At 47.7% G+C, this 13758-nt stretch overlaps 1 protein-coding gene across 1 annotated transcript in view; it reads left to right on the forward strand.

Moving 5' to 3' along the window:
- The first annotated feature begins 1793 nt into the window (after positions 1–1793).
- The window catches only part of TBC1D2 (TBC1 domain family member 2), a 36866-nt gene continuing 24901 nt past the window's right edge, over positions 1794–13758 (forward strand). Inside the window, exons 1-4 of the mRNA XM_029056123.2 lie at positions 1794–1974; positions 2161–2588; positions 3586–3733; positions 5821–5962. Coding sequence (XP_028911956.1) covers positions 2172–2588; positions 3586–3733; positions 5821–5962 — 707 coding nt within the window. The 5' untranslated portion in view covers positions 1794–1974; positions 2161–2171. The remainder of the gene's footprint in view (positions 1975–2160; positions 2589–3585; positions 3734–5820; positions 5963–13758) is intronic.

Consider the following 13758-nt stretch of genomic DNA (forward strand, 5'->3'; position numbering starts at 1 on the left):
CACCCAACTGCTTAGTACAGTGCTCGGCACACAGTAAGCACTCAATAAATAACACTGATTGATTGATTTTGATTCCCGAGTCATGTGGCAGGGCCAAATCTCATCTGCGGGGTGACCAAATCGCTTCGCTTCTCTGGGCCTCAGTTCCTTCATCTGTAAAATGGGGATTAAAACTGTGAGCCCCACGTGGGGAAGCCGCATAGCTTAGTGGCGAGGGCCCAGGTTTGGGAGTCAGAGGCCACGGGCTCTAATCCCGCTCCGCCACTCGTCTGCTGTGTGACCTTGGGCGAGCCACTTCACTTCCCTGCGCCTAGGTTACCTCATCTGTAAAATGAGGATTAAGACTGTGAGCCCCACGTGGGACAAACTAATTAATAATGATGGCATTTGTTAAGCGCTTACTATGTGCAAAGCACTGTTCTAAGCAGTGGTGTAGTACAAGGTAATCAGGGTGTTCCACATAGGCGCTTAGAACAGTGTTTGGCAGAGAGTAAGCGCTTAATACCACCGTTATTATGATTCATTCATTCATTCATTCATTCAATAGTATTTATTGAGTGCTTACTATGTGCAGAGCACTATACTAATAATGCTTGGAATGTACAAATCGGTAACAGATAGAGACAGTCCCTGCCCATTGATGGGCTTACAGTCTAATTGGGGGAAGCAGACATGTGGGACGGGGGCTGTCTCCAACCTGCTGATCTTGGCTCCACCCCAGCGCTTAGTACGGCGCCCGGCACATAGTAAGCGCTTCACAAATAGATTTTTTTTTTTTTAAAAAAAGGCCCTGCACCATTCCCTCACAATCCATCTTGGGAGTCAGAGGTCATGGGTTCTAATCCCGGTTCCGCCGCTTGCCAGCTGTGTGACTTTGGGTAAGTCACTTCGCTTCCCTGGGCCTCAGTGACCTCCTCTGGAAAATGGGGATGAAAACCGTGAGCCCCACGTGGGATGACCTGATGACCTTGTATTCGCCCCAGCGCTTAGAACAGTAAGCGCTTAACAAATACCATCATTATTATTATCTTTTCTGTCAGAAGCTTAGAGACAGCCCCCACCTTCACGCTCCAATGCCTTCACGCGCCTCGACTATCGAGGTAGGCGGCGGGAAAACGCCCCGTCACGTGATTCCGTACGGTTCGGCGCGCGCGCAGGCGCGCGGCTCCGCGCCCAATCCCCCCCCCGCTTTTACACCAGTCACGTGACTGGCCCGTCCAAGGAAGCAGGGGAATTGCGCGAAGATATAATGTTGGTATTTGTTAAGCGCTTACTATGTGCAGAGCCACGCTGCTTCATTCATTCAATCGTATTTACTGAGCCATTACTCTGTGCAGAGCACTGTGCTAAGCGCTTGGAAGGTACAGTTCGGCAACAGATAGAGACGATCCCTGCCCGACGACGGGCTGACGGTCTAAACTTGAGTGTGGGAAGGCCCCGTCCCCGGGCTACAGCACCGACCGGCCCGTTGCTAGACGCGGGAAACTCTAAGAGCCGCCAGCCGGGCGAACTAGGAGGGTTCTGAGTTAGAGAAGCAGCGTGGCTCAGTGGAAAGAGCCCGGGCTTGGGAGTCAGAGGTCATGGGTTCTAATCCCGGCTCCGCCGCTTGTCAGCTGTGTGACGTTGGGCAAGTCACTTCACTTCTCTGTAATTACCTCATCTGTAAAATGGGAATTGATTGGGAGCCCCACGTGGGACAAGCTGATCACCTTGTATCCCCCAGCGTTTAGGACAGTGCTTGGCACATAGTAAGCGCTTAACAAATGCCACCATTATTATTCTGAGCGTCTGCGGGATTTTGCAGCCCAGGACAGGGCCTGTCGAGGGCGGGATTCCGCAGCCAAGGAGGGGGCCAGGCGAGGGCGGGGTTTTGCATCCCGAGGCGGGGCCTCGGAGACCGGGAGCGCTCCCGGAGCGTTTGGCTGCTACTTCTGCCTGCCGTGCGAGTTTCCGGATCGGGAGCGGCCGGTATCGGTGGGTAGGACTCGCCGCGCTGGGTGAAAAGAGCCCCGCAACCGCCCCGGGGAAGTGGGACAAAGTAAAGATCTTGCGGAGCCGAGAGAAGGAGCGCTGGCGAATGGAGAGACGGGCGCTCCCGGCTCCTGACCCGTGGGACCGATCAAACGGGCTAACCTCCGTCTCCATCCGTTCCGATTGCAGGAGGAGAAGAGATGGAAGACGCCCCGGCTAGGGTTTCCAGCGAACGAGAGCCACCGACCCCAGATGACGCTGCGGATCGCGTGCATGGGGGCGAAGCCGACCCCGACCGAGAGAAAGACCCCTTCCCTTCCCTCAAGGGACTGGAAAGTGTCGCCCCCCGAAAAGCTAGCAAAGACGACAAGGAGCCGTCCCCGAAGCAGCTTTGTGGATATTTAAATAAGTTTGGTGGTAAGGGGCCAATGAAGGGCTGGAAATCGCGTTGGTTCTTCTATGATGGGAAAAAGTGTCACTTATATTACTCCAGGACTGCCCAAGATGTCAATCCCTTGGGGAGTATAGACCTCTCCGGTGCTATCTTTGATTGCAAGGTCGAAGCAGAAGCAGGAACCTTTGAAATCAAAACTCCAACCCGAATTTTTACCCTGAAGGTATTTTTGACTTCCTGGGGATTCTTTTTGTCCTCTGGTGTTAAGGGTTTGAGCATGTTAATAGCAAATGATAAGAAGTAAGGGGGGTATTTGTTAAGCTCCTACCTTGTGCCGAGCACTGTGCTGGGCAATGGGGGTAGATGCAAGATAATCAGGTGCCACACGGGGCTCGCAGTCCGAGGAGGAGGGAGAAAAGGCGTTGAATCCCTATTTTGCAGGTGAGGGAACCGAGGCCCAGAGAAGCGAAGTGACTTGCCAAAGGTTCCACAGCGGGTACGTGGCGCAGGCAGGATTAGAACCCAGGTCCTCCGACCCCCGGGCCCGTGCTCTTTCCACCAGGACAGGCTGCTTCCCAGAACTTGAAGTGTGTCAAATTTATTTTCTGCTCCCGGGTGAATGGTTAGCCTTTATTTTTTTGGTGCGTTGGGTAAAAAGTGTAAGTTTAGCCAATGTCGATGGAACTCGAGAGACACGGTAGGTGTTGAAACTCGAAGTAACTTCATCGTTTGTGGTAAACCAGGTTTTGAGCTCATTCCCCTAGTGTCCATTTTGGCCAACGAGTAGGTATTTTCTGCTTTAAAACAGATCCACGAGAGGTTTAGGGAAGGGCGTTCGAGCCCTAAATGCCATTTCTTTCTCCCAGTTTCCCTCTCCAGCGTATCTCCGTGCCTGGACCAGGAATGCGTTGTTGTGAAAACTGTTTTCTCATTTAAAGGAATTGCCCTTTGAGGTCGATCCCTGATCCCTGAGATCCCCTGGGCAACGCCGAACTCTCCTGTGTGGATGACTGGGGGGGCCTGAGGAATTCTCCGCAGGCTTGCTCTGCCCATCCTTTTTAGGTCTGAAGCATGTGATATTTTAGATTTGTAACCCTTGGCCCGAAGGAATGTCAGTCCTGCAAAGAACTCTTTAACGTGCTGTCTTTTTACCCTGGCCGAAAGCAGCGACTCGCTCTACGGAGGCCAAATATTAAAACCTGATTTCTGTGGCCTGTTAGGCGATCAACAAACAGACGATGATGTATTGGTTGCAGCAGCTTCAGATTAAACGTTGGGAGTACTGCAGAAGCCAGACGGAAATTCCTGCTCCGAGTACCGCTGATGCCGCTGGGCTGGAGAGTGAATCTCAACTGCAAATCACAATAGGTATCCAATCTCAGTCAACCGCAGAGATTTAGTGGACGCTTACGGGCGCGGTATTAAGTGCTTGGGAGAGGACAGTAGAGTAAGTAGGCACCGTCTCTGCCCTTTTGGGCGGCTACAATATTAGGGAAACATACACTTAGCCAAATTCTTGAATGTGAAGTGGTGAGGAAGACAATATTTCAAAATCACTTCTGAGAATAAGGGAATGCTATTTCTTGAGAGGAAACCTTCCTGTAACTCAGTGGCCCTGTCTGTCGAAGAGGCCGTTCCTCTGGCCATATTTATGCCAGTGTCTTTCTCACCACCCTCCATCCTCCCTCATATCTGACTAGATGATGGCGTTCTGAAAGTCTTAGGATAGCTTAATTCCCGGGTCAATTATAGGGATAAAATAGAAGAATTGGAGAATGAGAATACTGCTTGCTATTCCCATCCATTTCCCTACTTTGCTTTTGAGTTGGTGTTTTCCGTGCGCAATCAAGCGAGTCTCTACTTGTATGTGGTGTTGGGTTGTCAAACTGTTCATGTGTCATTCATGTTCCATTAGTATGGTCTCCGTCTTCATCATTAGGATGGGTCCTCTTCGTGTTGCTTTCGCTCTCCTTAAGCTCCTTCGTAGTTACGGAACGTATATTTTAGGCCTTCAGAATATGTGGCCGTTCCCTGCTTGCCCCAACGAGTCATTTCCGTATTAAGTAAGATTCTTCCAGAGTCTTTAGATGCTTGGAATTTGTGTTTCGGCAAGACCTTTCCCCCTTGATAATTCTCTCGGAGCTTTTAAAGTTTACTTATTCAGTCCCCACCCTTCCTTTGAGGAAATAGTGTCCACAGCTGGCAGAGCCTATTTGACTGAAACGTGACTTTTGGCTCTGTTGACTTAACTTTGTAAAATCATGACTGTCATTATCGTGCGATCCTCCAAAGTAGCCTAATCTGTGTATATACAGTTATTGCTATTAAATAGTCCTACGTCCCAATCGTATTTGCATTGTGTGCATTAGCTTCAGGATTTATGAATTATTGACCCCGTTTCCCTGCGAGGCCAAAGTTCCTGGAAAGAAGTTAAGTTCATTCATTCATTCGTTCAGTCGTATTTGTTGAGCGCTTACTGTGTGCCGAGCACTGTACTAAGCGCTTGGGAAAGTACAGTACAGTAATAAGCAGTGCCATTCCCTGCCCACAATGAGCTTACAGTCTGGGGGGGAGGAGGCAGACTTCAATACAAATAAATAAAATTACAGATATGTACATAAGTGCTGCAGGGTTGGTGGGAAGAGCAAAGGGAGCGAGTCAGGGCGATGCAGAAGGGAGTGGGAGATGAGGTAAAGTGGGGCTTAGTCTAGGAAAGCCTCTTGTGGAGGAGAGGCTTTGAAGTGAGGGAGACTAATGGTCAGATTTGAGGAGGGAGGGCGTTCCAGGCCATAGGCAGGACCCTGGCTGATCCAGGAGAAATAGTAACTGTGAATAACCTTGATCTTTTCAGGGCTTTTGATTCTGTTCTGCATGCTATATTCATTCGTTCTCAAAGAACCAGTCAGTGTCAGGTTGAGAAAACGTAATCAGAGGTGCCCACGAGATCCAAATATTGTTGGACATTTTAATCAATGCCCTAGATGATTCAATAGTATTTACTGAGCGCTTACTATGTGCAGAGCACTGTACTAAGCGCTTGGAATGTACAATTCGGCAACAGATAGAGACAATCCCTGCCCGTTGACGGGCTTACAGTCTAGATGATGGAATTCAAACATTAACCTTTCAATTAGAAGAACTCTATAGCAAGGTTAAGTATCTTGCCCAAGATCACTCAGTAAATTAGTGGCAAACTTGGAGCTAGAATCCAGTTCAGTATTTTGTTTTCAAAGTTAGGTGTCCACATTCCATTGAGTATATGAGTTCCAGGAGGCTCCTGTGAATTTTATCATTTTAATCTTTCTATTAAATCACCAGGCAATTCAGAGAAAGTTCACTTAGCGGGCCTTTCTTCATAAAATTGAACTGTAACGTCAGCTGCCTTTTATGAAACCTAATTGTAATCATTTTTCTGCCTTTTGTTTGACATCTTTTTTTTCCTTTTGGTCCTATAGAAACTGCTGAGAATGAGGAGCTCTGGTGCCCTGTGAAAACACCAACTGATGTAGTAGGCCTAGGAGCTGCTTCTCTACCTGCTCCTCAGATGCCCGTTGCCTTTCCAAACATTTCCCTCAAACACCTTGGCACTGAAATACAGTAAGTATTTTGGGGCGCACCTTGGTGTTCTGCCTTCTCAGCATTACAGCTGACTTTAAAGTCGTTCTCTCCCGCGGCTTTAACCACCATCTCTACGCTGGTGATTCCCAGATCTACCTCTCCGGCCCCAACCTCTCTCCTCCTCTGCCGTCTCGCATTTCCTCCTTCCTTTGGGACATCTCTACTTGGATGACCCGCCGACACCTCAGACTTAACATGTCCAAAGCAGAACTCTTCATCTTCCCAGTCGAATCCTGTCCTCCCCAAGGTTTTCCTGTCACTGTAGACAGCCACCACCATCCTCCCTGTCTCACGAGCCAGTAATCTTGATATTATCTTCGACTCATCTCTCTCCTTCAACCCGCGTATCTAGTCCGTCACCAAATCCCGTCGGTTCAACCCTCAGAATATCTCTAAAATCCACTCCTTCTTCTCGGTCCAAATTGCTTCCGTTCTGATTATTCTTATTGTTGTGGTATTTGATAAGCGCTTGCTAGGTGTCAAGCACTGTACTAAGCGCTGGGGGGTAGATACAAGCTACCCCCACATGGGGCTTGCAATCTAAGTAGAAGGGAGAACAGGTATTGAATTCCCATTTTGCAGATGAGGGAACTGAGGCACAGAGAACTCGAGACTTGCCCAAGGCCACTCGGCAGACAAATGCCGATCTAAGCACTTATCCTATCTCACTTTGAGTACTGCAACAGCCTTCTCACTGACCTCCTTGCCTCCTGTCTCTCCCCTTTCCAGTCCTTACTTCACACGGCTTCCCGGATCATTTTTCTTAAAAAATGATCAGTCCATATCTCCCCACTCCTGAAGAACATCCAGTATTGCCCATCCACCTTCTCATCAAACAGGAACTCTTTACCACATGGGTTTTAAAGCATTCAATCAGCTCTCCCCCTCCTACCTCACCTCGCTAATCTATTACAGTCCAGGCCACACACCCCACTCCTCTAACTCCAACGTGTTCCCTATACCTCAATCTCACCTCTTTCACTTCCAACCCCTTGTCCCCGTCCTCCCTAACACTGGACTGATACCGGAGCCAACTCGAGTAACTGCAGAAAATAATTTAAAATAATCATTTATTATTATTAATAATTATTATGGTATTTATTAAGCGCTTTCTATGTGCCTGGCACTGTCCTAAGTGCTGGGGTGGATACAAGATTAGGCACAGTCCCTGGCACGTAGGGCTCACATTCTTAATCCCCATTTTACAGATGAGGGAACTGAGGCCCAGAGAAGTTAAGTGACTTGCCCAAGGTCACACAGCAGACGAGTGGCGGAGCCGGTATAAATCAATACCCTAAATGAATTGGGCTGCGTTATCCACTAGGGTATCGATAGCGTAGTTATTTGAAATTATTACTTTCTTCGGTTACTCAGGCTGGCTCTGTTATCAGGTCAGTATTACGATAATGACTGAGCACGTAACGTGGGTAGAACAGAGCATAAAAAGAATGTATATGTACAGTCAGTTCCACAGTGTGGTTGTTACGACGTGTAGATTGTAAACTTGTAGGCGGGGATCGTGTCTACCAACTCGGTTGTATTGTTCTTTTCCCAAGTGCTTAGTACAGTGTTCTGCACACAGTAAGTGCTCAATAAATAATAAAGAACCTCAGAGGAGGGGGTGTTGCATAGACCTCTTTAAGGTCTATCTAATGTTTCTTGTGGCACCAGATTTATTCTTCCCAGGCACTGTGGATAGAAAACTTCTAATTCTTCAGCAGAGGTTTGTTGCAAGTGCATAATGAAAACATGCATTATGGCCAAATTTTGTTTGTGTGTGTGAATGTGAATGTAATTAGAGAGAGTGCACGAGCGTGAGCTGTCCTTGAGTGCAGATGCGACTGAAAGATCAATACCTGTCTGAAAAGAGCGTCACGCACCATCCAGGCAACAGAGTGAAGTATGGACTGGAGCGGGGAGAGACAGGAGGCAGGGAGGTCAGCGAGGAGGCCGATCTTGTAATTAAGGCAGGATAGGATAAGCGCTTGCATCAGCGTGGGAGCAGTTTGGGTGGAGAGGAAAGGGCGGATTCTAGCCATGTTGTGATGGTTGAACTGCCAGGATTTGGTGCTGGATTTGGGACCTGTGTTATGTTATGTGCACATAAAGGGGATGCATTTACCCTCTTGGTATCCTGATCTTCATGAAGGCTCCACTAAAGGAGAGTAAGCTCTCCGCCTACCGCTGCCCTCTGGGCTATTTGCCTGTGCTCTGGGCGCACACGCAGCCGGGCATGTAGACATGCAGTTGGACACACACGCTCAACTGGGCAGGTAGGCACCCTCCTAGAGACGGACAGACAGACACACGCACACACAAATTGAGCCAGGTAGGGAGACAGTCAGGTACACACAAGGCTAAGGAGATAAGCAGAGAAAATGGGTTGGGGCTTGATTAGGAATGTTTAATGTTGATGATTATAGCTGGGCGTGGCCTAGACAATATCTGGAGTTTTCATTTTCAGTAGCCTTATTACAGTCCACCGCTCTCCCCATCTTCTAAGCCCTTCTTAATCACATCTCCTCCAGGAAACCTTCCCTGACTCATGTCTCATCTCCTCGCCTTATTCCCCTCTCTCCCTTGTCATCTGTGGCCTTGAGTCCTCACCCCCTATGCACTTAGATACTTACCTTTCCCCTCCTCACCACAGCGCTTAAGTACATGAATTTACACTCTGTTGCTTCCCCCTACCTGTAATTTATTTTAATTGCCCGTACCCCCAGATAGACCCTAATCCCCTTGAAGGCGGGGACCATGTCCACTCCCCCGACATGCTCTCTCAAGTGCTTAGTACAGCGCTCTGCACGCAATAAGAGCTCAATAAATGCCACTGATCGATCGATCTCCTCTGAGATTGGTGCCATCCTGTGACTCTTAGATTTTGTACCCCCAAAGAGAGTGGAAGCTACCTAGCTGTGCACGACCGCAGGTAGGCTGTTCAGCTTTGGAACACTGCCAAACACCTCACCCTTCCCTCGGAGACTGAGTCACTCTGAATGTGCAGGGTCAGACATACGGACTATTCGGCCATAAACAGATAAGTAGTTTGGCTTAAAGGTCTCATCAGCAACACAGTAACTGCATTCAAAACTAGGTCCAGGAACGAACCCCCGATATTGCTCTTGGTCCTACCTCAAATCGAGGGGTTCCCACTCCCTGGATCACTGCTCAACTGGATTTTAGCAGTTCCTCTCTGAGCACTCTGTCCCTGGTTAATTCACCCTACCGAGACTCGATCCCTTCCGGTGAACACCCGATGAACACTTTCTTCTTTATCGAAAGCCTTGCTGTCTCCTCATTGCTCTTGATTTTCTTTTTTCCCTCTCCTCTCTAGACCCCCTCGTTTAATTTGTCCCCTGTAATTGCCTGTGCTGCAGATGAAGACTTTTTTTAAGGTATCTGTTAAGCACTCACTACATTCCAGACACTGAACTGAGTGCCGGGGTCGATACAAGCTAATCAGGTTGGACCCTTGGTTCAGGAATCTCTACCATTGGTCAACTGCTATCAAGCAAGCAACTGGCGATTTGCCCCTTAACTCTTTCTCGAAGAGAGGTGGTGCTGGTGGGTGGTGGGAGTTGGGGGCCGACTGGAGAGTGTTTAGGTCAGGTTGACTTGGAAATACTACCTCAATGCTTAGAACAGTGCTTGACACATAGTAAGCGCTTAATGAACAACATTAAAAAAGAAAAAAATTACCACGCTGGACTAACTCCACTCACTTTAGAGTTTCTATTGATTGGCTTCTGTAATCAGCAAAGAGCTACTGAAACTTGAGAAAGTGAAATGGTTTTGTGGAGGGAAAAAGAGCAGTGGGTCTAGTTCATAGCCCGTGCAGATTCACATGGAATGAAATTGTATACAATATGCTGCAGTAATGGAGATTCGGATCGGGTGGATGATAGAGGCAGAGTGTTAGAATTTGTAATAGCTCTCACTCAGTGAAACGGAAAATCTCCCGAAATCCCGGTTTTAGCCATTTCTGGCAACTTTAATCTGTGTATTATTGATGTGTAATGGGTGGGGTGAGATAATTCCCTTGGGACTATAGATTGTAAACTCGTGGGCAGGGAAAGTGCCTGCTAACTGTTGTCCTCACCCAAGCGCTTAGTACAGTGCTCTGCACATAGTAAGCACTCAGTAAATACTATTGATTGATTGAGATACAGGATCAGCAGTTTCTAGGCCCCCTGTAAATCCCTTCAATGTCTTTTCAGGGCAAGGGTTACCCTTCTTCATTCATGAAATAACCCAAGAAACATTTAAGAAGCTGGAAGGAATTTTTAAAGGCCTACCCGGCATTTTGATTCTTTTTTTAATTTTTTGTTTGGATTTTTTTTTTCATTGTTGTTACTAGGAAAAGGAAAGAGGGGCTATTACTGATAGTTGTAAGAGCCCTTCCTACCAATCTGTAATTTTTTTATTTGATTATGACTCAACTTGTAAAATGAGTTTGAAAAACAAAGCTATGTGCACACAATCCTCTAAAATACGCTACACCCTTTTTCCTTATTCCATTTGGCTTTCTGCCAAACTGCTATTGCCCTTCCTTTGCTCCTTAAGAATGCCCGTAATAGGTATTTTAGAGTATAAAGCTGATCATCCACACCGTCTTCCAAACCAAGACTCTTACATTGTTTTTTCCAAAGCCCAGTAACCAAATTTAAAAAAAAATGGTACTTATTATAAGCGCTCACTGTGTGCTAATCACTGTTCTAAGTGCTGGGGTAGATACGAGTTAATCAGGTTGGACACAATCCCTGTCCCACACGGGGTTCACATTCTTCATCCCCATTTTACAGATGAGGTGACTGAGGCCCAGTAAAGCAAAGCGACTTGCCCAAGGTTACACAACAGACAGACTTGCGGTGGAGGCAGGATTAGAGCCCAGGTCCATCTGACTCCCAAGATCGTGCTCCACCCACTAAGCCACGCTCCTTCTCAGCGTGGCGTGGCTTAAAATTGGCCAAGCTCCCTGTCCTTAGATAATCAATCTCAATATTTTAGGGTTGTCAGATTTTAAACATCTCTGAACTGATCTCCGCTCCAATTGGTTCAGTTGCTGCACTTTCTACTACACATAAACATTGGTCTTCAATTTTAATAATCCTGCTGAGGGCTCACTGAGACCATGTACCTTGCTATCCTGGAAGGAACAAAGAAAATTGAAATAGAAATCTGATAAACGGTGGGGTTTCTAATTTTTAATGGAAGAAGGCACAGAAGGTCCAAACTAGGTCTGGGATGTCAAGTCGAGGAGCAGCGACTAGGGCCTGGGAGTCAGAAGAACCTGGGTTCTAGTCCCAGATTACAGATAGGGAAGCGGCTGAGTATAAAGGCATGTACTTAAGTTCTGTGGGGCTGGGGGTGGGCTGAGTAACAGAGTCCATAGATGACGCAGAAGGGAGGGCAGGTTCGGCGGGGAAATGAGAATATAGTTAGGGAAGGCCTCTAGGCAACCATCGGAGGTTTTTGAGGAGCGGGGGGAGACGTGGACAGAGCGGTTTCGTAGGAAAATGGTTTTATTCCTGCTACCGCTAGGCTGTTGATACTCTGTACTGCTCTCGCTAACATTTGCTGGATGTTTTTTGCTTTGTATTGTTGGATGATATAATCACTAATTCGAGATAGTCAGGGAGTGCTTGTACTATGCTGACCAAACATCAGACAATGGCTATCTTTCAAGTGGGAATATCGTTTGCCTTTCACCACAGGCAGCACCAGATAATGTTGTGACAGAAGGTTGTTGTTTTTTTTAAAATGGTATTTGTTAAGCGCTCTGTGCCAGTCACTATACTAAGCACTGTGGTAGGTACAAGCTAATCAGGTTGGACACAGTCCATGTCCCCACATGGGGCTTACAGTCTTCATCCCCATTTAACAGATGAGGTAACTGAGGCCCAGAGAAGTGAAGCGACTTGCCCAAGGTCACACAGCAGACGAGTTGGCGGCGCCGGCATTAGAACCCAGGCCTATGTTCTACCCACTAGGCCACGCTGCTTCTCAGCTTTCCCTGGCCTTATTTCTCTCTGGCCTTCCTACTTCTCTTCCTCCTCCTCTTCCTCTTCCAAGTTTCTCTGGACTACCCCCTGTCTGCCTGTCTCTCCTGGCTCCAGCTCTCGCTGCTGCTGCTACTCTGGTTCTTTCCTGACACTCTCTTCCTCATTTGAGGGCCTAGATTGTTATATGGTGAGATTTTTATGTTAGGGAGATGTAATCTTGTCCCGGTATTTATGGTGAAGCAAGCCGAAACTAAAGGCGTCATCACGGTAGTGGTATTTGTGAAGCGCCTACTGCGTGCAGAGCACTGTACTAAACATTTAGGAAAAAATGGACCGGTGAGAATTAGACATGGTCCCTAGGCCCCCGAGGATCTCACAGGCTAAGAATAAGGCCGCGAGAGAGGACTGATGACAGTTACGTAAGGAAAGATAGATACAGGGAAACGGTGAAGGATCGTGACAAAGATAAATATAAAAAATAAAAGCAAAAAGAGCAGTAGGGTTCTGTGGCTCATTGTGGCTCAGAGTTCAACAGCCAGAGGCTCCATCAGCCCTTCCAGTCTCCTGAATGTTCGAAACCTGGTAGCGGCCTCCCCGCGGTCAGTTTCCTCCATCCGGCGCGGGCTAGGCCGAGACCAAAACCCTGTGTTGACATCGAGGTGGGCGGTGAGAAGCAGTGTGGTCTAGTGGAAAGCGCTCGGGCCTGGTTGTCTGAAGCCCTAAATTCTAATCCCAGCTCTCCCACTTGTGTGCTCTGTGACTTTGGGCAAGTCACTTCATTTCTCTGGGCCTCAGTTCGCTCATCGTAAAATGGAGATTCAGCCCCTGTTCTCCCTCCTACTTAGACTGTGAGCCCCATGAGGGATCTGATTATGTTGTATCTACCCCGGTGCTTAGTACAGTGCCTGATACCTGCTAAGTGCTTAACATATGCCACAGTTACTGTTATTATTTATGATGACATAACTTGGCAGTAATCCAATTCTGGCTAGAGTTTGGAACATAAGAGCAGTAATATAAGCAATGCCATCACTGGTTCAGACTAGCAGTTCATCCAGCCCGATATTCTATCTCCGACGATAGTTGCAGGCTATGTGGAGACTCTGACTTGCGGTTGCCTTACTTGGCTTCCATCCTAATGCTGTGAATGAACCATCTTTTATCTCTTTACATCTGCCTAGGAGCATCACCCCTCTCCCCCCTTCTAGACTGTGAGCCCGTTGGGTAGGGATTGCCTCTATTTGTTGCCGAATTGTACTTTCCAAGCGCTTAGTGCGGTGCTCTGCACAAAGTAAGCACTCAATAAATACGATTGAATGAATCTCCAACATACAGATAGCGGTCTGAAGAAGTAATGGTATTGCTGATTTTTGGGGGGCGGGGGTTGTGGTAGTTAAGTGCTTCCTATGTGTCAAATACCATTCTAAGTGCTGGAGTAGGTACAAGTTAATTAGGTCGGACACCATTTCTGTTCCGCGTGGGGCTCACAGTCTAGGTGGGAGAACAGGGATTGAATCCCCATTTTACAGTTGAGGAAACTGAGGTACAGAGAAGTGGAGTGATTTACTCAAGGACACACAGCAAGCAATTGGCAGAGCCAGGATTGGAACCCAGATACTCTGCCTTCCAGGCCGGTGCTCTTTCCACTGGACCACACTGCTTCCTCTTATCCATGGATTTACCCAACCGTCGTTTCCTGCTTGCACAACTTCTTGCAGTAACAAATTCCACATGCCTACCATCTGCTGTGTGAAAAAGTATTTCTGTTTTGCT

This window comes from Ornithorhynchus anatinus, chromosome X5, assembly GCF_004115215.2.
Source record: "Ornithorhynchus anatinus isolate Pmale09 chromosome X5, mOrnAna1.pri.v4, whole genome shotgun sequence".
NCBI classification, from domain to species: Eukaryota; Metazoa; Chordata; class Mammalia; order Monotremata; family Ornithorhynchidae; genus Ornithorhynchus; species Ornithorhynchus anatinus.